At 39.6% G+C, this 26449-nt stretch overlaps 1 protein-coding gene across 1 annotated transcript in view; it reads right to left on the bottom strand.

Annotated features, from left to right (window-relative positions):
- ELOVL4 (ELOVL fatty acid elongase 4) overlaps nt 1–24326 on the bottom strand; it is a 30061-nt gene extending 5735 nt beyond the window's left edge. Inside the window, exons 1-3 of the mRNA XM_061358373.1 lie at nt 23915–24326; nt 6898–7085; nt 3544–3624 (exon numbers count right to left, since the gene is read on the bottom strand). Coding sequence (XP_061214357.1) covers nt 3544–3624; nt 6898–7085; nt 23915–24056 — 411 coding nt within the window. The 5' untranslated portion in view covers nt 24057–24326. The remainder of the gene's footprint in view (nt 1–3543; nt 3625–6897; nt 7086–23914) is intronic.
- Between the last annotated feature and the right edge of the window lie 2123 nt (nt 24327–26449).

The following is a 26449-nucleotide window of genomic DNA, read 5'->3' as shown; positions in this document are numbered from 1 at the left end:
AACAATGAGCCAAATAGCCACCAAGCAAATAGCCAATTTACTGTACAACATATAGCAAAAATGTAAGTGGAGAAAAATCCAACAAAATCCCGTATGTTTTATGGCCAAGCTGCCACAGATTCACCATATCACAGAATCATAGAATGGTTAGGGCTGGAAAGGACCTTAAGATCATCTACTTACAACCCCCTGACATGTGCAGGGATGCTTCACCCTAGACCATGTCACCCAAGGCTCTGTCCAACCTGGCCTTGAACACTGCCAGGGGTTTACCATTTCAGCCTGTTCCAGTGCCTCACCACCCTCATAGTAAAGAACTTCTGACCTGAACTCCCCCTGTTTAAATCTGAACTCATTACTCCTTCTCATATTGCTACAGTACGTTCCTGGACAAGTAATTTCATACGCTTCCTTCTCTTTTGAATTCTACCTGCTTTTCGCAGAATGCAATTACAGCCCATGGATTAAAATCAGTTGAACTTTTGATTAAAATGCTTCACATCACTTAAAAATAGTCTACATCTCTTTGCAGGATTATATCAATTGATTTTTGTGTTCCTGTATAGTTTTTTGCCTGATAGCTCTTTTGCTGTCTTCCTATAATTTAGTGTTACTGTCATTTATTCTCAAACTTGATAGGTTTTGTGCACTGATGATCTATTTCAGTATTCTCAATGATGTATGCAGATGTTTTGATCATTAGCTTATAGATTCTGAAAAAAATGAAACAGATGTTAGGTCATTTGCCTGAGGTCATGCATGCAATCACTGGCAGACAGAAATAAAACAGAAAATACACCAATATGTAAAATATGTCAGGAAGAGATGTTACTATTAACCTTCTGCGAAGCATAAAAAATTAGGACCTAACCTGTAGCCCTTCTTTGGGCAAAGCATGAAAGAAAAAGACTTAGCTTAAAAGAAATTATACATTGAAAGGGACATTCCTGAAATGAATAATGCTAGTCACAACCACACCTTTTCTGGCACTTTTCATAGCCACCAATCTAAGTCTGTTAAAACACCAGATGGCACAGAAAGATTACATTACAGCCTAGGATTAAGGGGTTCAATAAGAGCTCCAATTCCATGACCTCTCCCTGCTGTAGGGTTTTTGAACAGAGGCTTGTTTTAAGATGGGCCTCCATTCCTGCATCCTCCTTCCTCATTTCAGGTTGGAAGGGGTTTGAGGGGACAGGTACTACTTAGGAGTTAACTGTTACATAAAAACTAAGTGGCTTTTAAAAAGAACTCTTTTCCATGCTTCAGCTAAAAATTTTGCTTACAGGACCATGAAGTCTACTTTGTTAAGTAAAGTTCTCTTTTCACAGGAGTAAATTATTATTTATTTCATAAAAAAGGAACTACTCATGCCCTAGACAAATACAAACAATGCAGATTACAATTACAATACAGAAGGCAACCATAGCTCAGCTTTATGATTGCAGTCAGCACACTTAAAAGCAGGAACTAATTCATAGAGTTCCAGATCCTAATTCACAGTTCTCCAGAAACACTAGATGAACCTTGACCTGGGAAACAAGGACACGCAAACACGAGCAGGGGCGAAAAGTAACTACTCACAGACACTAACATGCTTTAAGTTAGACAGAGTCAGGAAATTGTTCACTCCAAATACTGGAATTTCCAAAGGAGTATTACAAAGCATTTTAAAATAGCTTTTGCAGATTTATATTACAAAAATGATGATTAAGGGATCTTGAGCAGGTTTGGGTGTTTTTTTCAGTTCTACAGGACCAAAACTCAACAACACACCTCCTAAACATGGGGCATGATACACTGTAACACATACCAGAAACGTATCCCAGACTCTTTAGTCAGACAAGGTACAAGGTGTTTTTTTCTACTTGAAACTTATTTGCCTAACCTGTGAATTCATTCCAAAGAACTACCAGGGTAGATGGGTATATATATGATATATACCCATCTATATATAGGATACAGTATGCATATGATACAGGTATATATGATATAGTACGTATAACATACTATGCAGTTGCTGCAACATTTTGAGATAATTCAATTTTCCATGCTTCCTCAATTCTCTCAGATGCAAACCGAGTATGTTACAACTTAAAACTTTATAAACACAGTTTATGAGGAACCACAAGTTTGCAAAAAAAATGAAAAAAGTCAGGAAGTCTGAAGAGTAGACATTGCTAAAGCAACCTTTCTTTTCTGGACATACCACATGCAATAAATACATTGTGCAGGTCGTTTTTACTTTATTTCATTGTATAATAGGGCTTTGTTTGTCATAACAAACAAACCAGGAGATAATTGTTTTGAGCAGGTCTGAACACTCCACAGCATCCCACAAATAAGTGCATCTAAAAGTGAGTCTGTGAAACAGAATTTTCACGTATTAAATGTTATTACATCTTATGCTTCACTAATATAATAATTCCTTCAATATATGCCACACCAGTCCTCAGTGTCATCCAGCTGATTACAATATTTTATTTTGCTGATCTATTGAAAAAAAAACAACCCCACCCTCTGGAGGGTTACACTTGGATAGCTTTTGGTTGTTTTTTTTTTTTGTTTTTTAAACAAAATTATTAACAGAAGTATTCTAATGATAGAAATAGCGAGTGAACAGTATTGGTGAAGGTGAAAGACAGCTGACTACCATGAGGCAAAAAAATCCATAGTTTTTCTGCAATATCAGACATTATACATAATGTGTAAGAATCAAATCTATTCTTCTCACCACCACCCCTGCCACATGCATAAGTTTTGAGTAATACTACCCATGAACACCATTTTGAAATGTGCTATGAATATTAAATGTATTTAGACTATAAGACACTTTCATTGCATTTTCAAGAACATGTTCTAATCTGTATGTGAAACTTGCAAGAAAAGCTAAGAGATTCTCAAGTGTCAGCTCTGTCGAAAGATAAGCTTTAGTACGTGAGCTAACCAACAGCACTGTGGAGATTATCAAGCATAGGCACTTTGATTTTAATTTGAATGCTTTCCAAAAGCCACATATTTGAAATCCGAGCTTCTACAATGAAACATACTGCCAGAAGCCAGCAAAACCTCAGGAAGCCAAACATGGGTAAAGGAGACAAAAAGTTGCCTCAACAGTATGAGTTAAGTGCAACCACAGTACACGCTGACAAATCTTACTTGCTTTGATCAAGCTAGAACACCACACCTTTACTGCGGTTAGCCTGGTATTGTAAACTTCAACATGGTCTAGGAACCAAGGTATGCATACAAAGTTTATCCTGGATTGTACAACTGCAGATGAAGCCAAGGATGGTATCTTTAAGACCATCCTTGCTTCTAGCAGTCACGTGAAAGTTAATGCAGATACACTTAATGCACTTTGCTTATACCTGCTACGTGCAATGTAGTCATACCTGAGGTGGCCTGTGAGAATATAATGAGATACAGTCATAGGCTGACAGCAGAACTCCAGAAGGACTATTTTCAGCCAAGACTTAAACCATCACATAGTGCTATACATTACACACATTCATATACAAATACAAAAAAAGATATACTCACCCTAACTTCATAAACATTATCTGAATAATCCACAGTCTGGCAGACATAGCTGTATCCTCGAGCTCTTGATGACAAAAACAGCTGAAAATATTAAAGTCATACATGAGAGGAAAGATGCTACATAAAACACTCGTAACAATTATTAGCAAGTTTTTTGCTACATCAAACTTATCTGAACAGAAAATATCCTTCTCGATCCTGATAATACTACTGAAGTTCTAACAACATGTTTTTAGACAGTGCCTATTTTTACTTGTAAATTAAAAAGAAAGTACTCACTTTTCCCTGCATGTTACCTGCTCAGAGGCCTGTACAAATTTGTAAGAACTCCAGTATGACCTTAAGCTATTAAAACCTGAGTATTCTTTCTGATAGCTCTAGCTTCACAGACATAAAATATCTTAATATTTTCACTATGAATGACAGAACCACTATTCCTGTGATGGATTTGAGATAAGTGTGTCCAAGAGACAAGGATTACATAATTCGGGTTTACTATTCTTACATATATAAAAAAGCGTATACCAGTCAAAACCCCAAAAACCCAAAGCCTGAACAGCCAGTGCTGAGCACCCATAAAATATATTGAGAGAAACCAAATGAAGAAAGATTCCTATTTCATGCCAACAGATATGGCCTAAAGCACATGAAGTGCTCCTGTAGGGCCACTCCAAATAAAGTGCATTGCAATAACCTGAACAGGAGAAGATAAGCTTGATATTTGAGCAAGGTCCCATTGGAAAGAACAGCACTTGCCTAGAACTGTACAAGTAATACTTCTAATCTTGACATTCACAAATGTTATGATCCAAGATTGTTTAAAGACATGTAATCCCACCCTGTCATTCTTGAATGCTTCTGGTAAAGACAGAAGTGGAGCAGACATAACCTGTAGATTGTGAGCTGTGAAAGTAAAGAAGGGTAAAAAAAAAAATAAAGAATCTTCAAAATAAACATGGGTCAGCACTGACTATTTTTACTGCTAACCTGACCTCCTTCTGATTTAGATTGAACTTGAGTTTACTTCAGTATCTCATCTTGTAGACAGCAGTGGGGTGCAGTAGGAAACCTGTTCTTCATTCAGGTGCAGAGACAAGTGTTATTCAGATAAAACCAACACACAAAACCTTGGGAAACTCTGGACTTTTTTGTTGTATGTCCGTTAAATTAGAGAAGTGAAAGAATGGTCCAAAGAAATGACCCCAAGAAAGACACTGAACTACTGCATCATTTGAGCCCAGCTGCAAACTGCTGTAACACTACTACCTCCCAGCGCGGTCAGACACAGGCACATGTGTAGGACCAGAGGAGAGCAGGAAACAGTTCAGTCCACACTGTTACAGAAACTAACCAACTCTACTGTTAACTACTGGGTAATTTGACCAAGGTTCATTTGGCAAAAGGCAGTAAATTGACTTCACTAGACTGCCTCAAAGTAAAACAAGAAATTCAAGATTTTGTGGCAAAATAGGGACTACACATTTGGAACTTCTGCATGTTCTAAGCAGGATTTGCTTCTAATTTTAATCTGAATTTGAGTCCAACATACAGGACTACACAGCCTAGCAGTGTTTTATGGACATTTTTAACATAAATTATTACAGACGAACAATACAGCTTACCTTCAGGATACTTATTTGAATAACATTTAAAGGCATTTCACATTCAAATTCTCTTTGCAGCAATAGCTGGAAACTTTAGAGTCATTCACAAAATACAAACTGCATATCATTTAACTCATATGAATTACAACAGTGGCACACTGGTATTGTAAACCTCATGTCAACTGAAGCAGAAAATGCCTGGTTAAAGGGAACAGTTGAAACTTCCTCCTATCAATCTCTAAGATTAGGAAAAGACATTTCCTATACGTGTTGTATCCATAGCCTTAACATCCATGTAACAACCACCTACCATTTTAAATAGCAGGAAACTAGAACCTGTGTCTAAAATTAAAAGCTTTCAGCCTATCAGCAGCAAACACCTATTTGCAGTCCCATTCATTTTTATGTTAATTTGGCAATTTGGAAATGCCATACAGACTCAAGTGTTACGCTATAAGCAACAAAGGTTTGAAAATTAACAGATCTTAAGTCTGGTATAATTCAGCTTCTGGATAAAACAAACCAGATTAAAAGAATATGTGAAAAGTACAGGCATAGCAAGAACTGCAGAATTCATTTCAGAGGAGTTTCAGTTTTAACCTGTGAAGACGATTGGATTTCATCCATTCCCACAACTATCCTTAGGTGTCAGCGTTAGATTCCGTTGTTCCTGTAGTATCTTATTACTTAGTTGAGTAGTGCAAGGAAACAATGTAGACAAAATGATGACTGAGGTGGGATGGCCAATATTTTACTGATCCATGTCTTAAAAAAAGGCTGAAATCAGTTAATTACTTTATTATAAAAGATCTGGGGAAAGATCATTATGCAGATCATCATATTTTGCCATACTTTCCTGGCAAAAGTATAGAACAGACCAGGCAGAAAGAAAGAGCTCTGCAATGCTGTAATTTTAACTGCTCCATTCATTTGGTTACTTCTGGAAACGGATTTTCAAATTTATGATCTGAGGTCTTTCAAGAAGAAGAATCACAATCCACATAAGCAAAGTCACAGCAGCATATACTATTCCTTAGCATCAGCTATATTTTGGGGAGCTATTCTTGACTAATGATTACTGAACTGTTAAGTAAGCCCATTTAGCTACTGTTAAAGAGCTGATCCACTGCACTGTTACTAGTCATTTCCTCTGTACAGAAAACTTAACAAAGGAAAAATGCAGCAACATTGGAATTTATTAAAACACTCAGAGTGTTGCAAAACATATTAGAAGACTGGATTCTTTTAAAGATATACTTCGTTTTTATTCTTATTCTAAAACATAACTTATAGCTGAGATACTACTTTTCCTCACTACAATGGATGTCTGATTTTCTAAAATTTATCAGCACACGGAAGGCATCAACAAACAGCTCAATTTCTAACAAGATACATCCTGACACCCTTTAGGATTATTAAAAAGTTAAAAAAAAAAAGAAATCAGTTGCAAGCATTAAACCTCTATGGGTTTTAGTTAATCTGTCCAGTATTTACACTAACATAAACCTAAAAAGATCTTGGAACAGCTAGTACACAAATTTTCTCTATAGACTCATTTAGTGCATTTATTCTCAAACACATGTACCTAGCTACAGAAGCACTCACATGAGAGGCAAACTCAGCTTTATAGAAATCTGTGCAAAACATTCCCTGTCAATAATCATAAATATGTGAGATTATTTTCATACTGCAATCTGTAGACACCCTCAGACTTCAACAGGAATTCCCTCCTGTGAAAGGGTATACACACCTCTTTGAAAATGAAGAAGTTGAGTAGAACCATTCCAAAGTTGTAAACAACCAACAGGAAACGTAACTGGAAGGGCTCTCTTGTCTTCATCCATTTGGGGCCCAGCCAGACAGTGAGGAGATAAATAGTGCTTATAGTCAGTGTTGGAAACGGAGACTGCATCAAAGGCCAATCATCAACACGTTTGTCTGGGGGGGTGAAGCAAACAGAAGGAGTCAACAAGGGCTGAAAAAAATATATTTCACCATCATTTTATGCATTGCATTTGTCAAGTATTATTCTCTCCTGCAATAGCTGAATGAGACAGTAGAAAAACAATACACTCATGCTTTCTAGGAAGGTTAAAGAAAATAATTGAAAAAAAAAAAACAACACCAAACAAACAACAAACCAAAACACAACACTATATCACATTAGCTTACACAGAGGTTCATAATGTCATGTAAATTCTGTTGCTCAGTTCTACAGTCCAAAACAACAAAGCAAACAGAATCACATGAGCTCAATTACAACCCAACCCACTAATTCCCTAAAATCTGACTTTGCTTATGATGGACAGTGACTGCAGCAGTAATGCAACCAAATATTCAACACCACTGCAAATGAAAGATACACAAATCTGGCATACCTGATAAAATTAGTACCTTTTATTAGTTTAAAATTTGGCACTAGAAAGCCTTCTATTAATTTTATACAGATTGTATGATGATAACCAAGCACCTTAGCTATATAATGTAGGTCAGCCTCACGTTTCAGATAAAATACTAACAATGTTACTGGAACACAACTAAGAGTTTAAAGGGATGGTTCTAGTTAGAGTAATCTGTGGTGCCATATGGGACACAAAGATTTTTACCTCCAGTCTCCTGTCACTCACAGGATCCAGAGTTACACATATTCTAGGGCTCAGAATAAGCTGTATTAAGTTCTGGATCTGTACCAAAAACCCCCCAACAAAACACCAAACCACTTTCAGCCTGATGAACCAGTGACATCTAAGATTAGAAGATGTCTCTGCTACAGAAGAGGTAAGGGAGAGACTATAGTGACACCTCCTTATTCAGTGCTTCCTCCCCCCCTCCATATGAAGGCTGATGTGTAGCCATAGTAAGAGACAAAAAGGTAACTAATCCATAACTATCAATACTTAAGATACTGCACAGCTGTACGATACTAACAGGATTATTTTCCAGATGCTTAGGCCAGTCGGAGTTCAGATGGAAATTGCACCACAGGGCTCATTGGGAACCTCAGACATCTAGAACACCTGCCTTCAGTCATTTGTGGGCAAATTCACAAATAGCAGTGCAGTTGCCCAAAGACTTACCTAGAGGAAAAATTTCTTTTGGAGAACTATAATCCAAAGACAGTGTAAAAAACCCGTCTACCATAAATTAATTCCTGTTCCCAGATGAACTAACAGGTCAGAAAGCGCTTTTTATCTACAAAATAACTCTGTTGCAATGAGGAAAGTACAAAACAGCACTGCCATTACTCCTCCTACACTTCTTTCTTGTTTCCTTAGTTGCCCTTAAGATCATAAATTAGAACCTCATTTTAGAAGCAGATTTCATGAGACTCTATTTCTAATGAACAGCACGTATCACGATATACGGAAAGATATACAGCGTGCAAGGCACTAACTCTTCTTGCTCAGACACTTGATCTGCACACTGCAAGCAAGATGCTAGGAGGCCTAAAAAGAACCGAAAAAGGAGAAAGAGAAATCAGCCTAGCTGCTTCCATCACGGCTATTAATATCAGAAGAGGGAAGTCATCCTAATGCATGGAAACCTCCACAAAGGCTTACACAGCCAGGATAACAGGAGTCACCCCTGAGACCACAGCCACCAGCAGAAACTAAGGGTGACAGGGCAAGAAGTAGAGAGAAGCAGCAAAAAAACTCAGATAGATTGGCTGTAGAAACATAGACATTGAAACAGAACTGAAGAAAGATAGAGAAGACAGTTACCTCTTACTTTTCAACAAGTCCCTGGAACAAACACTTCTATTACAATTTAATGTACTGTCTGTAAAATATGAGAACATTTGCTTTATGCTACAGTGTCTTGAGATGTAAAGGAACAGCCCAATTTTCCAGACATCACAGAATACTACTACGTAACCTGAAATCACACTGCTGCACTGTAATCATTACACTTCCTTACACTTTAGTTCCTGGTTGCTTTTAGCTCTACCAATCCGAATTTGAAAATAATACACCACTTAGGAGACAACAGAACTGGAGAACCTCATCATCCACCTGTAACATAGTAATGGGCAAGGACTCATCTACACTAAGCAAGCAGAATGGTGTCACTTCAGACACTGTAGTGTGCAAAGAGTTAAGAGTATGTGAGGCAAGAGACCCACTTACTTTCCCAAACACTCTTGCACTAAACAGTATAAAGAGGCAAGGACATGTAAGAGAATCTACCTTCCATTTTCTAACCCAGTGTTTCATGGTATCCTGAATGCTAAAGTGACAGTATGAAAAACATGAAAAGGGAAGAAGATTAGAATTTTGCCCAGTAGCTGAATGTTACCACCCACTGCTGAAAGTAGGAAGCTATGAACTATTCCAGATTTCTTTTTGTGGCAGGCGACAAAGATTCTAGAGGGAAGAACGAAAATTCACTAGTGGGTGAAAGAAAAGACAAAGGGACAACTTTAATAAAAGCCCAGCTGCAAGTGGGCTTTGCTCATACTTCATCAGCACTGTAAACAATTAATTCACCTACTTTCCACAAATACTACAAATAGAAGAACTGGGGAAAACCAAGAGATGTATTTAATTCATTCTGACAGTAAGATAAGAGCATCTGAGCAGCTGCCATTGCACTTCTATACCTGTATCATGGTTTCACAGCCTATTACTTTCCCCCTGCATAGGGTTTTGGACAGTGAGCCACCGCATCTCAGATACAAATCTTAAAATATTTGCAAGAAAAGCACAGCTTGATGATACAGACCACATAACACTGCCCAGGGAAATTATCTGCCTGGGACTTGGGGGACCTGACCCCTCCTAGGGCAATTAATTACATTTTGAATGCAGAATACGTATATGAGGGAATGTAGTCGGCAATTCAGTTCTGGAGTACATCCTGGCCAGAAAGCATGTCAATAGTCAAAAAGTTTATTCTAATTACTACTGTGCTAAAAACACCACCTTGCATTTATTTTAAGGGCATTTTGGAGACTAGACACATGATTATTTTTTACTAATAGTGCGGCACCAGAAAACATGCTCCATCCCTGGCAGTGTTCAAGGCCAGGCTGGACAAGGCCTTGGGTGATATGGTTTAGAGCAAGGTGTCCCTGCCCATGGCAGGGGGGTTGGAACTTGATCTTAAGGTCCTTTCCAACCCTAACTATTCTATGATTCTATGCTCTTATTCATTCCCAAATTTGCCAGATTTAGAAACTTGCTCATCGCAAGATTTCACCTGCATAATGCAAACTAACTTACTCAGTTTCCAATCAGTGCCATTCACTATTTTTACTGCACAGAAGGCATTACAAAACCAATTTCATTTCAGTTTACTAGGCAAGCCTGCTTGTCCATGTTCTACACAGAAAACACAGTTAAATGCAGACCCTTGTTCTATACTTCTTTTCAGATACCCTCTTTCGAACCAAGATAAATTCACTCTCAAGTCATCTTCTTAAGTGACAAACCTCCCAGGCTACTCCAATACCCTCATCCCTGCCATCCCCAACCCTGTTGCAGCAAAACCAGCGTAATTTTGTGTTCTCTTTACTAGCTGGAGCTGATAAACACAAATGATTTCTACAAATTACAGAAAACTGTGAAAGCTTAAGGGGACATACAAGTGTATCAATTCCTGCAGGACTTTGCATGCAATAAGTACATTATTACCTGAAAGGTGAAATAAGCTTGAAATAAAAAGGCCAGATCCCCAAATTAAAAAATCCCTCCAACTGCTTTGAAGCAAAATGACCAGTGCCTTTACCTGATTAGAATTGACAGAGACTGACTGAATCTTTCAGGAGATTAATGTGTTTGTCTTTCAAATCCTAAGACCCAGATTCTAATTCAATCACAAAGAAAATGTCTGTTGTGATAGCACAAACTGCAGTAAAGTGTTTTCTTTTTTGATAAGGTGGAAGAAGCTTCACAACAAATATTTGAGGTTGCAGTCAATAGTAAACATGAGTCCAGAGTAGAATAAGGCATCTGGTAACATGTTTCTGCTAGGAAATTACTGTTATGTAAGGGAAGAATATGCAATATTTATATACACAAGGTTTTCCTGCCATTTTGTGTATACATATCTTAAAGTTTCACATTGCAAAGACAGGAAAAAACTATATTTTAAATATGTATATAAATAATTTGAAACGTCCTGAAGCACCTGCGCTTGCAGGATTTAATTCTTCACGTGGGGCATTTAACAGGAAACACATGAACACCTCAGATTTCTTCTTCCAAAGAAAGAAGAGCAGGACCAGTGAAAAGGACGGAATATCCTATCTGGTAATGTCCAAAGAGGACATAATTAACCTACAATGAAATATGGAAGTCAAATGAAGATAAATTTTGGTAAGTAAGGCTGCACTGATGGTGATCTATAGTTAAAATCCACAATAAATTTCTGTGAAACATACCATGTATTAATATGCAAATACTTCTGTTTAAGGTGGTTCAGCATTTTCTTTCCAGTAAAGAGGATCTGAGATGTTACATTTCCTATGTATTACTGAGCCTATGATTTATTTTTTTTTAATTTCCTCAAGTACAAACTTTAAAAATAAGCAAACAGATGCATAGCACAGTTGTTCCTAGATTCATCAGAAATCCTGAAACAGTATAATGGTGAAGATCTCTGCTTTTAAGATTAGTTTTAAAGAAAACATTACATAACTAAAATATATGACCTGTGAAATTACCTGCATTTTGGATCAAGATCAGATTCAAAATCAACACTTAGTCTTTATTTTTACTTTAACAACATACGTATTCCTTGGCTATAAAGTCGCTACTCACTAATTTATCTGGAGAGCCTTTCAAAGTTATTAATAGCTATTGATACTATTCTCGGCGCAAAGACACTTACAGTGCCAATCCAGCACATCCATCTGTCCAATTACATTTCTAAAGACACTGCAGAAATTACGGTGACTGTTTAAAAGTGGTTGTTAACAGTGAGAGCTCTCTGCAGATCACGCTGTTTATTTTAAAAAGAAGTGCTCTCAAAGCCTCATCTCAACTTATGAAAGACTTTTTTAAGTGAGAGAAATTTTAATTCCAAATTATAAGGAAGGCAAACCAGTGCTATCTAAGTGGAAGACTGTTTTATGAACCTGTCCTTGGTTCAGCTGTAACAGTTATTTTTCTCCTTCCTAGTAGCCAGCACAGTGCATGGCAGAACTACACTAGTTTCATTGTCTAAGAATCTCCTACATCTTAGTTCCAATAGCACTATAATGGAAGTATTTATAAAATGAAAACATGCATCATAAAAGAAAATGTGTGAGAAACAACATCACACATTTAAATGTTTACAAAGCTTCACATCAGATTCCTTTGCAGTATTTTAGAGCCTCCCCCTGCCCTTTCTCTTTCTGGTTATGGGTTAATATTCTATACAACATACTTCTCTTTGTGCATTTTTATCAGAAATACTGGCTCAGTCCTGCAAATATTTACAGGTGCTTAAGGTCCACTGTGGCTATACCACCATTGCAGACTGGGTCAGTTGAAAGCAAATGTGAATAAGCATCTCCATTACACCTAGGCTTTTAAACTAAATAAAATAATGCATGAGAATTTGCTACCAGTTTGTAGATTCCAAGAAAAAGCTCAGTCATTGACTAACTAAACCGTCAGAACATACAACTAGAACAAAAGCAGAAGCTTTAAACTAGTACACAACTGGTTACATGGGCTGCACAACTTGCAACTGAAGATTTTGAGCAGTACCATTGCAGAGTCAAAATTGAAAAGCCATACATTTTTGGATTGAATACCTACAGATTTTTACATTTTCTATTCACTTATTGCAATTTTACTAGAGCAGTTTATATGGCCCAAAATGAATGATACTTTTAAAGGTCTCCAGTATTTGAATTAACTTTTTTGCTTTGATGTTTCATTGCATTTTGATTATTCATTGCACATATTGCACTCTAATCCTCAATTATCACAGTTTATCAAGTTTATGAGAAATCTTACAATAGAGGACTGAAGCTACAGCATGAGCTAAAATAACAGACCTATACCTCACTTCTGTTTCAGTCAGAAGTCTATGTCCTCCTAGGAGGGACTGTGAAGACTGATGCAGGAAAGCAAAAGGACTGGTACACAAGGAATGTCCAGTTTATACTTCTTTCTCACCTTTATCTCTTCTATCATACGTGGCAATGTCTGCAGTCTATGGGTATTTCTAAGGACTCTGACAGGGTCAAAGATTCCCATACCTAACTTGGGAACATTGCAATAATTTACAAAACAAAGGACATGGAACTTCCCATAACCAGTTCTAGCTAAGAGATCTTCCTTACAAGGATTTCCCATTTTACTACAGGACACATCTTTTCAGAGGCAGAAAACCCAGTAGAATACACAACAGCTTGCTGTAAAGTGTTACCTAGACCCACTAGATAAATTTGCTCTCTAAATCAAGGAATAAGGATTAAACTTCAACCAACTTGTGATAATTTTCTCTGCTAGACTGAAGATCTTTCATCCTTATTTTTTCTCTAGATAGTCTACAAACAGTTAAATCAGCCTTGAACTTGTTTGACAAGGAAAATTAACTATACCAATCAAGTACCTGACAATTTCCCTCAGAGAAAAATTGTGTATTACCACAATGATGTCATATCATCAGTGGTAGTTAAGACTGGCAAGATCAGAAAGAGGCGGGAGTGTTATGGGTAAAGCTAAGGATGACATGCACAGCATGCTATATGCACAAAAGTTTCCAAAATCTAGCACAGAAAAGCACAAGAGCTGGCCTGATCTAAGCATTTATATTATTATTATTATTTTAATACAGAACAGTACAAGGAAAACATGTTTACTTTGACCTTCAGGAATGAATGGAAATATCTGAGTCAAGTATTTTGTCAATCCTCAAGCTTTAACTATCCAAGAACAAACTAATTTGTTTGGACCAATACCAGGAGACATAAAAATTTTATGACAAAGCATTGTCATTTTAACAAATTACGAAACACCAAGCTAAGATGCAATATTCGGTCTCCAGCACAGTGAATAATGAAAGCATGTACTCTGAAAAACAGAACTAACCCTACAGATTTTAAAAGTCTGCAGATGAAGCTGAACAGATCTTGTTGCACTCCGAAATGAGATGCCAGCTCCAAGGAATTACAGACAAGACTAACAGGTACTGCCTATAACCAATTGTGGCTTTGGTTTAAATGTCAGGGCTTTGTAATATGTTGTTTAGTAAATAAACAGCCAATGCAACATAAAATCAAAATACCACACAGCTAAGAACATCCCCTACAGCTAATAAACACCTGTGTAATATGCATGTGTTTCATAAACTCCCATTAAAGTAACGGGAATGCCTAATCCCAATTTGCCGTTAAGAGGCCCGATTTATTTTAGCTAGTATTCCTGTTATTCTAACTAGTATTCCAATCTTCTTGTGACTCCCATCATTCAGTCACTGATACTATATTGTCTTTGTGCCTGTACACAGCAATTCAGGATACACTTGTTTCAAGACAAGGATAATAATGAAATTATTGTGAAGTTCAGGAGCCATTTCGATTCACCATCTAGTCTCAGGATTTTCAAATCTAAGAGATCACTTCATTCAAGTTATTTTTTTATTTACCTCCTCTGTTGATCATAATTATTTGTGAGAACAATGCAAACACTCTGCTTCAAGGAATAATAAAAATATAATCCTCACTGAAGCTTACACAAGATTTGCAAGGTAATACACCCTTCAGGCTCATAGCATTCTTCCATTTCTCAGATTTTACTTTTGCAAGCAGCACAGAAGCAAGATGAATTCCCAGTCCATTGAAACCTACGTGCCTTTTCTTAAATGTTACAAGTTATGGAGTAAACGGGTAAGCAGAACAGATAAACAAGCAAAAAAAACCCAACAAACTCCCAAAGCCATGGGATGCACTTCTATGAACTAGCTACACTAATATGTGATCCAGCCCATGCCTTTGTATTTCTTTAGAAAGAAACAAAAACACTTCAACAAAATTTCTCCTATAATTTTCTTTATTGAAACTTTTGTTCAAACTTTTGTGGTCTTAGCCAAAACTGTATTTGTGAGCTCAGACTGGAGATGTCATTACTTCCCAAAAAAGCAGAGGGTTTTGGTATTATGAAAATAATTGTAGGGATATCAGTAAGCAGTAATGCAAACACAGGATTTATGCACATTCAACAGTGCAGTAACAGATTCGACTACTGGCCATCTAGTACCATTCAGGGTTCTATAATGCTGAAGCAGGTGACCACAAAATAAATCTTCTCAAAGCTAACATTCTTGAAAAACATGGAGGATTATTAATAAGTTAAATAATAACTGCAAGACCTTAGTCACTGTAGAGATGTGTTACATACTCAGCATACATGGGACAGCAAGTTCAGCACAGATACATGTCTTCCTAATGTGCTAACACAGCTGAAGGATATCAATGCTTAATGACACAGCAAGTGTAAACCACTTGTATTGCTGTTGTCCTAACAGGATGATTTGGGGTTGCAGATGAACATTTAGAGACTCCTAGATGAGTGATTAAACATGCATAAAAACCAGCAATGAAAACTGAAATCCACCTAAAAATAATATACCAGACAGTTACATGAGAACATCTGCAAGGAGCTGCACAGAAATCTCTGATAAACTACCTGTTTTTTCTGATTGCATCAGCATGAGGATGATGCTCATCAGTTTGGTTTTACAGAAAGATGAAGTGGGATTTCTGTTACTTCTGTTTCCAGTGAAAACTACAAAAGGAGTTACTGGAATATATTTGCTCCTATGTAAGGTTCAGGGGCAGAAGTAAAATTTACAGTTGTAAGGTACATTAGGTCTTCTGGTAGCTTAACACCAGTACATCAGACAAAGCATCCAAAGAAAAATAAGCACCACAAAACATTTAGAACTCAATTCCTCAATGTGCCTTCAACATCATAACAAATGGCAAATCTGGTGGGGTAGGGAGGATGACAAAAAACAAACACCACAAAAAACCCAAAACAAACAAACAAAAAATACCTACTTTGAAATGTTGATTTTTAAAACATGAACTGAATGAGAAAATGTTCTTAGCCCCCAAAGATGACCAGAATGATCAGTGCCTGAGTGTTTCACTCATTAGGTATACAGAAGCAAAATCATCAGTTTGGCAGCTAGATAATGCCATACCCTAATGAATGCTACAATTACATCTCTTCACTTCTATGGTCGTGTTACCTTTCACGGTAACATATGGTTCCCATACCTACACTTCTCCAATGGTTTCTGCATTCTCATTCTTGAGTGAAAACTCATGGATCACTGAAACCAAGTTAGACAGAAGAAAAACTGACCTAAATATGAAAACATTTTAGGGTACTCTGTGTGTAAGTATTTCTATTGGGCACATCTGTTCTTGGTAAACCACTAAATATTAAATGCAAACCCAGACAATATTAAGTCTCATATTTACAGCCCAATTTATCACTTGTATTTCCTTTTTTTTTTTCCTTCCCCATTTAGAGTATCTTAAACCATTTAAAAACAAAGTGTTACAAAGATGCTATAGGGGTAGAAGGACATAAAATCTCAACACAAAAGGTGAAAGAAATGGATTACAAATTCCCTTCTTCCAGCAACACTCTGTAAGCATTCAGAAACCAATAAAACAATCTCTCATACTTGCTATAACTGGGAGAGGGAACAAGGAGATGATAAGTAAAACCACCATGGACAAACATGCAGTCTGAAGCATAACTACAAGAGCAGGAAGAAAATACTTTTGAGATACTGCATAAAGTGATGAGAAATAAGAAAATGGAAATAAAACAACTAGTCAGAAGTCCACAATTATGTAACTGAGGAATAAATGTGGAAGGTGGACAGATGGAGTGAAACTAGGGAAGAATCTCATGGTACAAGCAGATACAATGCCACAGAGAGAGAGAACACTCTCAAACCACTGAAATTATTCAAGTACATGAAGAAAAGATTTGAGTTGCAGGCACATAAGCAAGTTAACCTGACACGACCAAGAGCAGTTAATGCCCAAGATGTGCCATTATCTTTCATCAAATGCAAACCAAATTTATGTAACTCTCACCTTCCATGAGACAAAGGCAAACTAGCTCATGCTTATCTTGAGATCCAAGCACACACAATGGAAGTTAATACAAACTGTGTTGCATTCAATTCATTCCTAGGCTTGCCTTGGAGCTACTTACTGCTTTGCCTACAGTCTAGGGTACAGTCCTGGAAATCCCACAGAGCTGACACCTAAGTCTCAGCAGACCTTGATTTCAGAGCTGCCTTAATTTATGTCCTTAAAATGCCACAAGACCTTGAAGTCCATACACTCAGAAGCACTCGAGTCTTTACAACACTGAGCACAGTTGTACTCACCTGCCACCTAAGCAAGACCCAGAAGCTACGTATTCCACATCTGCATCTTCCTAAAGGAGGGGTCAGTCAAGATAATCCCCCATGCAAGAGTTCCTTATGAAATGGAGTGATAGCTTCAAGCTTGTTTTCAAATACGGCCTGAGAAAGCAAAGCCTTGTCATATAACAGTTTACTGTCAGAGTAGCCCTACTTCATGGATCTGATCTGCCCTTAAAAGCCCACTGTCCCAACTTCTGTGCTCCAGCCACACTCTACTCACACCAACACTCTTTAAAAAAGCAAAAACTCTCAATTATTTTTATGGCCAATTATTTTTAGCTAAACAGACTCTCATTTACCTCCACTTTTTCAGGACATCCATGTTTAGCCCCATTTGCCTTACCTCAAAAACTCTTCAGTACACACAACAGCCTTCCCCCCAACTCCCAGTCCTGCATTCTAGCAAATTCTTCCTCCAAAAGCTCTCTCACAGTTGAAGCCTCTTCATTCACTCACCCTTTATTTAAGTGCTCTCTTAATCCTTTCCTTATGAATAGAGTAACTCCAAAAACCTGTCTGAACTGGCAAAGGAAGAAGCAGAGTCAAGCCTCACCCACTCCTCATGGCTCCTGATCTAGAAGACTTTAAAAGGAACTACATCCTATGTTTCCTACATCTTCCTCTACCAGCTGTCCTTATGAAAACTTTTATAACCTTTCCTGGTTGCACAGGATAGTAACCAGGAAATGAATTGAATGCAACCTCTTCTTGTCTTCCATAGCTATAACCACAGCCCTGCTACATGTCTTTTCACCCCAAGCACAGCATAAATACAGAATGACTACCATGATCAAATTCTAGTCATGTTTCTCCAACTAGAGATCTAAGAACAACTGTTAAACCACTGTGCTCAAGCAATTTACCATAACCAGTGCAGTCCCCAGGAAGAATGCATCTGCTTCATGCCACAAGTATTTCAACTGCTCAAGAATCCTTCACCTTTTGTTGTAGTATGTGGCTCCAAGACCACATTCTGATTTGCACCTCACTAATGGCATGCAGCCTGAGCTGAGAAACATGATTTGCAAGAACTCTACTACAGTAATTTTAAACATCTATTAATTTGGCCTTCTGCAGTAGGTAGTAGAGTAATGCAATCAGCTTGGTTAAATTCTGCATAAAGCAGTTTTGCAACCCTGCTCCATGGAATCTGCCTTAAAAATATTAGTAATATCTTACTTTCTCCAAAGATTTCAAGACATGCTATCTACACAGCAGATTTCAGAAGTTATGTTCTTGCCATGTTGTCCAAACATTTCCTTTTGATTCTGGAACATGCTGATTAGTGTTCACATAGAAGTTCGTATCACATTCTTGCTGGTGCTCTTTGAAGAATTTCCATGATGCGAGTTGCACGTGATCACCTACAACTCCTTCATCATTTTAGAAAAGAGTCTTCCATTCACAACTCGGCTCCTTGTCCGCAGCATTAGCTTTGCTTCAGGCTTCTCCCTCAGACTTGAGTACTTGAAGCCTGATCAAAAAAAATCTCTAAGTAAACATTTCTACTTCAGTACTGTACTTTTCAAACAATGTCTTTATTGCCAAAGGTGCTTGGTATCCATTTTGTTCTGATTATGTCTTTTGAGTTCCAGTCTGATAAAAATCTCCTGGTCATAAAATGTGGGTAGAATTTCCCTTAAACACTCAGCAAACTGTCTTCAATACCAACAGCTGTTTTTTCTTCACTAATAAAGTCCCTCCCTCCACTGGCAGGCAGTTAAGTGGGATGCTTAATGAAACAAGTGAAGTTGGATGCTCCTGGTGCTCTGTGTGGTTGAGAGTAGGCTCATAATTTAGCCTTTAACACTTCTGTAATCAGTTTCTTCAAGTGCTGCTTCTGCCACAGGTTTTCTGCCACAAGACAGCCTAACCCAGTTACACTAGCTTCCCCATTTTCTGGTGTGTTTCTTCCTGCCTAATCCTTGTGCTTTACCCAGATGTGGTCAGATAAAACCAGATCAAAACCAATTTTCTTCTTGAGGGACCAGTTTATCAGCAAGACAGGCATCATGCCAAATCATCAAGTCTGATATTCAGCCAGCCCTCCAGAAACTTAGGAACACATTCTGATTTGTTTCTGTGAAACAGACTTCATGAACCTTTGTCTCACCTTTCGTTCTCTCTCCCCATCGTCACCCTCAGAAGAACTTTCATCTGGATTCTATTTGCCTCCAGCTTTGGCACAAATCCTCAAATACAAGGTAGTACTTGCACTCAGACTGTTCTGCTAACCACCCCAGTGAACTTTCCTCAAGGATAAAAATTCAGGACCCTTTGACCACATTTGTTTCTTCTTCCCTCCTTTGTTTTCCCATGCAGAAACCATGTGTCTGCTTCTACTTCTGTTTCCTGGACTGAAAAAGAAACCGAACCTAAATTTCCTAACCATTCTTAACTTAGTCCCAAGATCTTCTGGGCAAAAACTGTTATGGCAATTTGAGTTCTCATGGAAGCTGCTCCACTGATTCACTTTTAAAGAGAGAAGATGTAAATTTCCCCTCTTCCCCATCCTCATTGCCTTATACTTCTGACCCAACTGATAAAAGCTATGACTGACATGGCTCCTGAACAAAACGCTACTTCGAAGACTATTCTACCACTAAAGTGAAAGTTTGCATCTTTCTCCTCTCTCCTTTCCTCCTGATGGAAAAAGTCTGTAATCTTATTAACTGCAACAGCTGTAAATAGTTGCTGTTCCAAAGCAGTCCCAAGTGGCTGGGGATGGCCCTGCCTCCTTTCAACTTGGAGGTCCAAGAACACCCATTCTCACCTAAAGTCTGTAAAGCCTTTGTTTTTTTAGCTCAATACATTCAAATTAACTAGTTCCTCTACAATAACTCTTTTCAATACAGTGTTTCACAAACCTTTCCTTTTAAAGCCAGAGCTTCCTAGTCCCCCTCCCCAACGGCAAATGTCTCTTCACCCCCATGTTTTGAGATTTCCACATTCTTTTTTCCTGGATTGTATCCTGAGTTATTCATCTTAATAGTTCCCCTAGACTCAGCCTGGAACCTCCCTTTAAGTCACTTGCTCAGTCATCTAATCATGCCCTTAATCCTTTCTGGCAGACCTAACCCCGATCAGCTACGCGAGCCGAGAGAAAGAAGAAAGCACTGCCCTACCTATTACATGTAAGCGGTCCCATGCTCTTACAGAAATAATGGCATGGAATTCCTTGATCATGTTTTCTCATAGGAACTCTTCCATCAACCACCTTTTTTTCTCCTGATGACCACTAAGATGATATTTTTGTCTTTCTGTCTCTCCTTGAAATGTATGGATTCCTAAATGCTTTCCTTCAGCCTTTTCAGGTGAATATATAGTTACAATGGATTTCAGGTTTTCATGAAAGGGGTAGTCCAAAAAAGGTAGCCAAGGAAGGAGAGGGGAAAAAAAAAAGTAATTTTTCAACAAATTAACACGTAAAATGTTAAGCTAAGGCTGAGAATATATTTGATAATACATATGCAGAAAAAGCCATGGAATACTGTTACTATACCCAAACTCAAAAGTTAAAAAAAACAAAACAACAAACAAATCAGCTTTAGATAGCATGCTTAATGATAAAAAAAATTGTGATAGCATTAAAAAAAAAACAACAAACAACCCAGTTAAGCTCATCAGATACTCAAGTCTTTTGGGGTTCTTTTTGGTCTCAGAAAAGGTCGGCTGCTTTTTAAACAGCACAAAGCAGGGGAGGAAAAAGACTGAATCTTTACAGAACCAAAATAAAGCATCACAAGACTCGGTTGGATGTTCTGGCACAGTTCTACACAAGTCTCATCATAGGAGCACAGGGTAGCAATAGAAAACACCTACTGGCAGGACCATCCTGCTGAATACAGAGAACAGGGCTAAACACAGACATGGGTGTCCAATAAAAAATTGAAGGGAGAACTGGAGAGAATGAGTAAATTTGGGTTTACATGAATGAGAAGGTTTTGTGTAGGAGTTGTAGTGGGAATAAAGTTTCTTCACATTTTATTGTGTAATTTTGCTGTGTAGTAGTGTTTCAGTATGATTTATTGTGTAATGCTATTGCATGGCATCATTTGTTGAGCAACTTTGCTGCGTGGTATAGTTTTTTATTTAATGATATTGAACATTAGGCAATGGTCTTGCACACCATAATTTGTGTTTTCTGTTGAGCAACATCACTGCCATAGTTCTTGACACAAAGTTGAATTACATGAGTTCAGGATTTTAACATATATTTACTCAGAGATGGCAAATAGACTATTTTTTTTTTGAATGAAGACACATGCAGAAATGCAGTAAACTGAGCAGGTATTTAAGCAGAACTTAGAACTTATGATATGATTTCATTAAATAGCAATGCAGCACTGCCTCAAAAAACTACCTTGTAACTGCTTTGTGTGATAATATGTTTTCCCTATCTGTACTTGACTGTAATAACTACAGGAGGACCTTGTTTTACATATTACTGGGTGTAAATAAGAACAGTAACATGCTTTTGATGCTACTTAGGCTCTACCCAGAACTATCCTTTCAGGGACCTGAACAAGAAACTCTTCGCCTCTTATGCAAAATGCAACTGATAACACAGGATTCCACTGTAATGAAGTGAACAGCAACACTACTGAACTTAGAGGGAAAGTTTAAAACTATACATAAGTATATTAGTAAAAGACTTGAGCATATTTTAGATGCCATCATAGTATCATCCTACTATTGTGTAACATTCTCCAAAGAAGCAGGATGAAGAAATAAGTTTGTTCTACATGTAGTACTACTGTAACTTACGTATCTTTACATTCCTTACATAAGCTTGCCTTTTCATCCCTCTTTTTCTTCTCTAATCATTTTTGCCTACAACAAATGCTGTTTATACACAAACTTAAATAACACATTTGAAGTTCTGGAAATGTATCAGAACTTGAAGTCTTTTTCCAGACAAATCAAGTAATACATAAGGATATCAACTCTGTACACACACCTATTTTTAAATCCATCTGAAAATGCTACTGATTGGCTACAACAGCATCTTTTCATGCATTACCTGTCAGTCTATGACCAATCATATGCTGCAAGAGGCAGAGAAAGAGAGCAAACACTGGTAGATTACATTGCAGTGCTGCTGCAAGCATTTTTATTTCATCTCGTATCCTGGCAGGTTTGAAATACAGAAGAAAAAAAATACGCACACAGGCTTATTTTTCATAATATGGCAAAAACTAGAAGATAAGCTGGGAAGGCAAATTGTGGAGAAAAGTGAACTCCATCTATACCATAAGACTAATTTATTATCTGACAGATGGCAGAAGGGAGGGGGGTGGAAAAGACTGCCGATGCAGTGAGATTCCTGGCTGTATCGAAGCCCCTACATTCTCACTTATAATACTACCGCAAAATATGTTCACAGTTACATTCACTCCAGAGTTCTGCTCCATGTACTTCTAGGTTTAAATCAAAAGAGCCTAGACCTCATGACTGTGTGGGCAACTGAAAAGCTAAGAACACATCCAGAGAAACGATTCTTCTGTCAATTGCTCATGGGTACTCACAGCCGTCACTATGAAAGCTGCGACTCTACTGCACTTGTTTCTTTTGACTAGGGAGAGAGTCATTCATGCTGACCAACACTTCCAGAGCTATTGGTCATCGTAGCAAGTTAGTATCTCATTTGCTGTCCCAGCACTGAGAGCTGCTTTTTCACATTTCTCCATGTTCCAAGACATTCCTTCAGCATCTTCCACATTGCAGCCGTGGGGTGCCAATACATAAAAGGAGCATATTAAAAATAGAAAACAGCAGAACTGACCCAACCACACTTAATACAAAAGAAAGGCGCCTGCATTCACGGTAACAACCGTTTCCTCATTTAGTTCGCTGAGCTCCACGCGATGCTGTCACAGGACTCCCACCTGCCACAGAAGCCAAAGTCTGGCTGAGCTCCAGCGGGAATTATCAGAGGGCCTCGCTTACCCCCGATATGAAACTCCCGTATGAGCACCCCAAGGCACACTGCAAAGAGGGAAAACCGAGAAGCGACGGCTCCGGGAAGCCGACTTCGCCAAGTCCAGCCTGCAGGCGGCCGGGGGGACACCCTCACCTTGCCATGAAGAGATGCCCCGAGCACCCCGGGCCGTTACACAGGATTAAAGAGATAAACACACAAAGCACCAGAGCACACCCACAAGGACGACGACTAGAGGCCGGTGCGGAGGGGCCCGGCAGCTGGCCGCAGCCTCGGGCCGGGACCCACCCGCTGCCTCAGCCCCCCTCGGAGCGCGCCGCGTCTCCCGGGAGACGGAGCCATTTTGAACCGCAGCGCCTCAGTGACAGCGGGGTGGGGGGCGCCAGGCAAGGGCGAGAGCGATGATGGCGGGGCCGCACTGGCGCGTTACCTCGGATGCTCCAGGTCCAGCGGTAGAACTCGAGAGTGTCGTTCACCACGCTGGACATCAGGCCGATGGCGCGAGGGGGCTCTGCGGCGGCGGCACCCATGGTGAGCAGCAGCAGCAGCGGCGGAGCCGGCAGACCTGTCATCGGCGCGTGCGTCCGTGCCTCTACGCCGGGGCTGCTGCTGCTGCTGCCCTTCTACAGCCGGGGATGTGATTTAAATCTCTATCTCTCGGTATCTTCCCTCCAGACTCCGCCTCGCTCCCGTCACCGGCTCCCGCGCCCCGCGGGCAGGGAGGAGGGCGCGGAGGCGGGGAAGGGAGGGATGGAGGGAGGGAAAGAATGGCAAGACACAGAGGCCCCGGCTCCGCAGCACCGTGAGCGGTGCGGTGCGGTGCGGTGCGCTCGCGTCACGTGACCGCCGGCTGCTGGCCGCCCGGTGCGCGTGGCCCGGCCTGACGGCGCAGGCGCAGTGCGGGAGGGCGAGGGGAGCAGGTGCGGAGAGGCGTCGGGGAGTCACTGCGGGAGCTCTCTGCTCCCTCAGTGGGCGGTTGGAATGGGAAAAAGGTGCTTATTGTCCTCGTGTGCCTTTTGTTTTAAAGGAGATCTGTTTTTACCAGACGGGGGATAAACATTTCAGTCATCTTTTATTTCCTTTATTCCTTTTCTCTTAGCAGCTTGTATTTTTATTCTTCTCTTCGCCCCCTGTCACTCCCCCTTGGTGGACCGGCCAAGGCACCGGCGTCAGTAGAGCTCACTTTACCTCAAGCGGTCAGGCTGAGGTGTCGGCCCTTCAGCTGACTGCCGTGCCTTCCCCTTCCCAGCACTGATAAAACCCGCAATGGCAACAGGATCTCGCAGTCTCCCAACCCCACTAGAAACGGATGGTGGCGTTTCCCTCATCAGCAACTTGCCCAGCCTCCTCCAGGTGCCACCAAGGTGTCTTTCACACACTGTCTCCTCCACCTCCTGGGCGAAAGCCTTCATGATGCAGGGAGATTCATCTGCCCAGGCTGTTGCTGGGGGCTGCAGGAGAAATAGGTTCTGTGGCAATGGCTAGCAGGGCCTTTGGTGCAGTCCCAGCTCAACCATTCTGCACTCTTATGTTTCAACCTCAGTAAACCCTCTGCCTGGTGTGGGTGCACCAGCTGGTCCTCACACCTTTTGCCTCTTATCTCCTCCTGCCAGCCTGTCTCTCACCCTCCCTGGCCATGATCCACATAGTGTGGATGGCTGCGTGACACCCTTGGGGTCAGTTTCCCCTGAGGGACAGGAGGGGAGCAGCTCCACCTGGATATAGGCTTTCCTCCTGCAGATAGCAGATCAGACAGTACCTACCGCTCCCTCCCCCAGTGCACCAGCACCTGTGTCATTTGTTGTCTTGGTGATCACAGCTCCTGGGTGTCACCCTCCACTCAGCTCTTGGACTGTCCTGGCTGCTGTGATCCCAGCACTATGAACATGAGAGTCACGCTGGCCATTGATAGTTACTCTACGGTGAGCAGAGATGCTGTGTCTGCTGCTGGAAACCAGCAGGTGTTTCAGAGGAAGGATCACCTGCCCTGGAAAAAGGAAGAGGAGCTATGTCAACCTCTGGAGGCCTGGATGGACAGGAAAGTCCAACTTACCCCAGTGCTACCTGAAAGTCAGAGCCGAAGCAAGGTTACCACAGGCTGATGTGTGGACAGCTGCTACTCTCACAGATAAGAATCAATCAGAACTCTGCATGAATTATAGACTTGATTTACATTTTATTTCGATGCCACTGATCATGGCAGGAGGTCTGGCGAGAGCTCTGAAACAGTCTGTCACTGGGTATGGCAAGGCAAACACCAACCTCCTTCCCAAGGTTTGCAGGTGGACAGCATAGTGTTACCTGTGATTCCTGTGCCTCCTTCAGATGAAACCACTACAACATATTGTCGGGCACTTAGAAATTTGCTGTGTGGTTGTCATTTCTGAAGCACAGCTTCAGAACTTCAACATTATCACTTAAATCAAAAGGAAACCAGAAGAATGAGCTATAATCCTGAAACTAGTGTATGGCTGTTTTCCATAGCCACCTATTTGAAAGGGAATGGGGAGCTGAATGAATCAGCATGACAAAGGATCTCACTACCCTGCCATCCCTGAAGTCAGGGAAGATGGGGAATAAGCAAAGTATTGTCAACCCAAGGAGTAAAGAGCCACAGTCTACCAAAGAGCAAAAGGAACAAGACATATTAACAATATTAATACATATTCATAATAATTATTTTTATAATAGCCTAGATATGCTTACTACTTTATTAAAATTATTTATTATGGAATTCTTATTTGCACAATTGACACCAACAATTTTTGTTTATAAAATGTATGTATGAGCAGGTTTACTGTTTCATCTATTTCATATTAGATAACTTTTCTTGATTGGAATTAGTTCCTTTATATTGACAATATGATTGTACATAGATAATTTTACAAAGCAATTAATGCATGAGGCGAGCTGCAGCAAAGTTGCAAACTTGAAGAACAGGGAGAAGATGAACAATCTAACCAGA

Source organism: Neopsephotus bourkii, unplaced genomic scaffold (genome assembly GCF_033783945.1).
Source record: "Neopsephotus bourkii isolate Nb327-2 ecotype Australia unplaced genomic scaffold, CSIRO-AGI_Nbou_v1 NB_941, whole genome shotgun sequence".
NCBI lineage: Eukaryota > Metazoa > Chordata > Aves > Psittaciformes > Psittacidae > Neopsephotus > Neopsephotus bourkii.
This window is presented reverse-complemented; position numbering and strand designations above follow the sequence as displayed.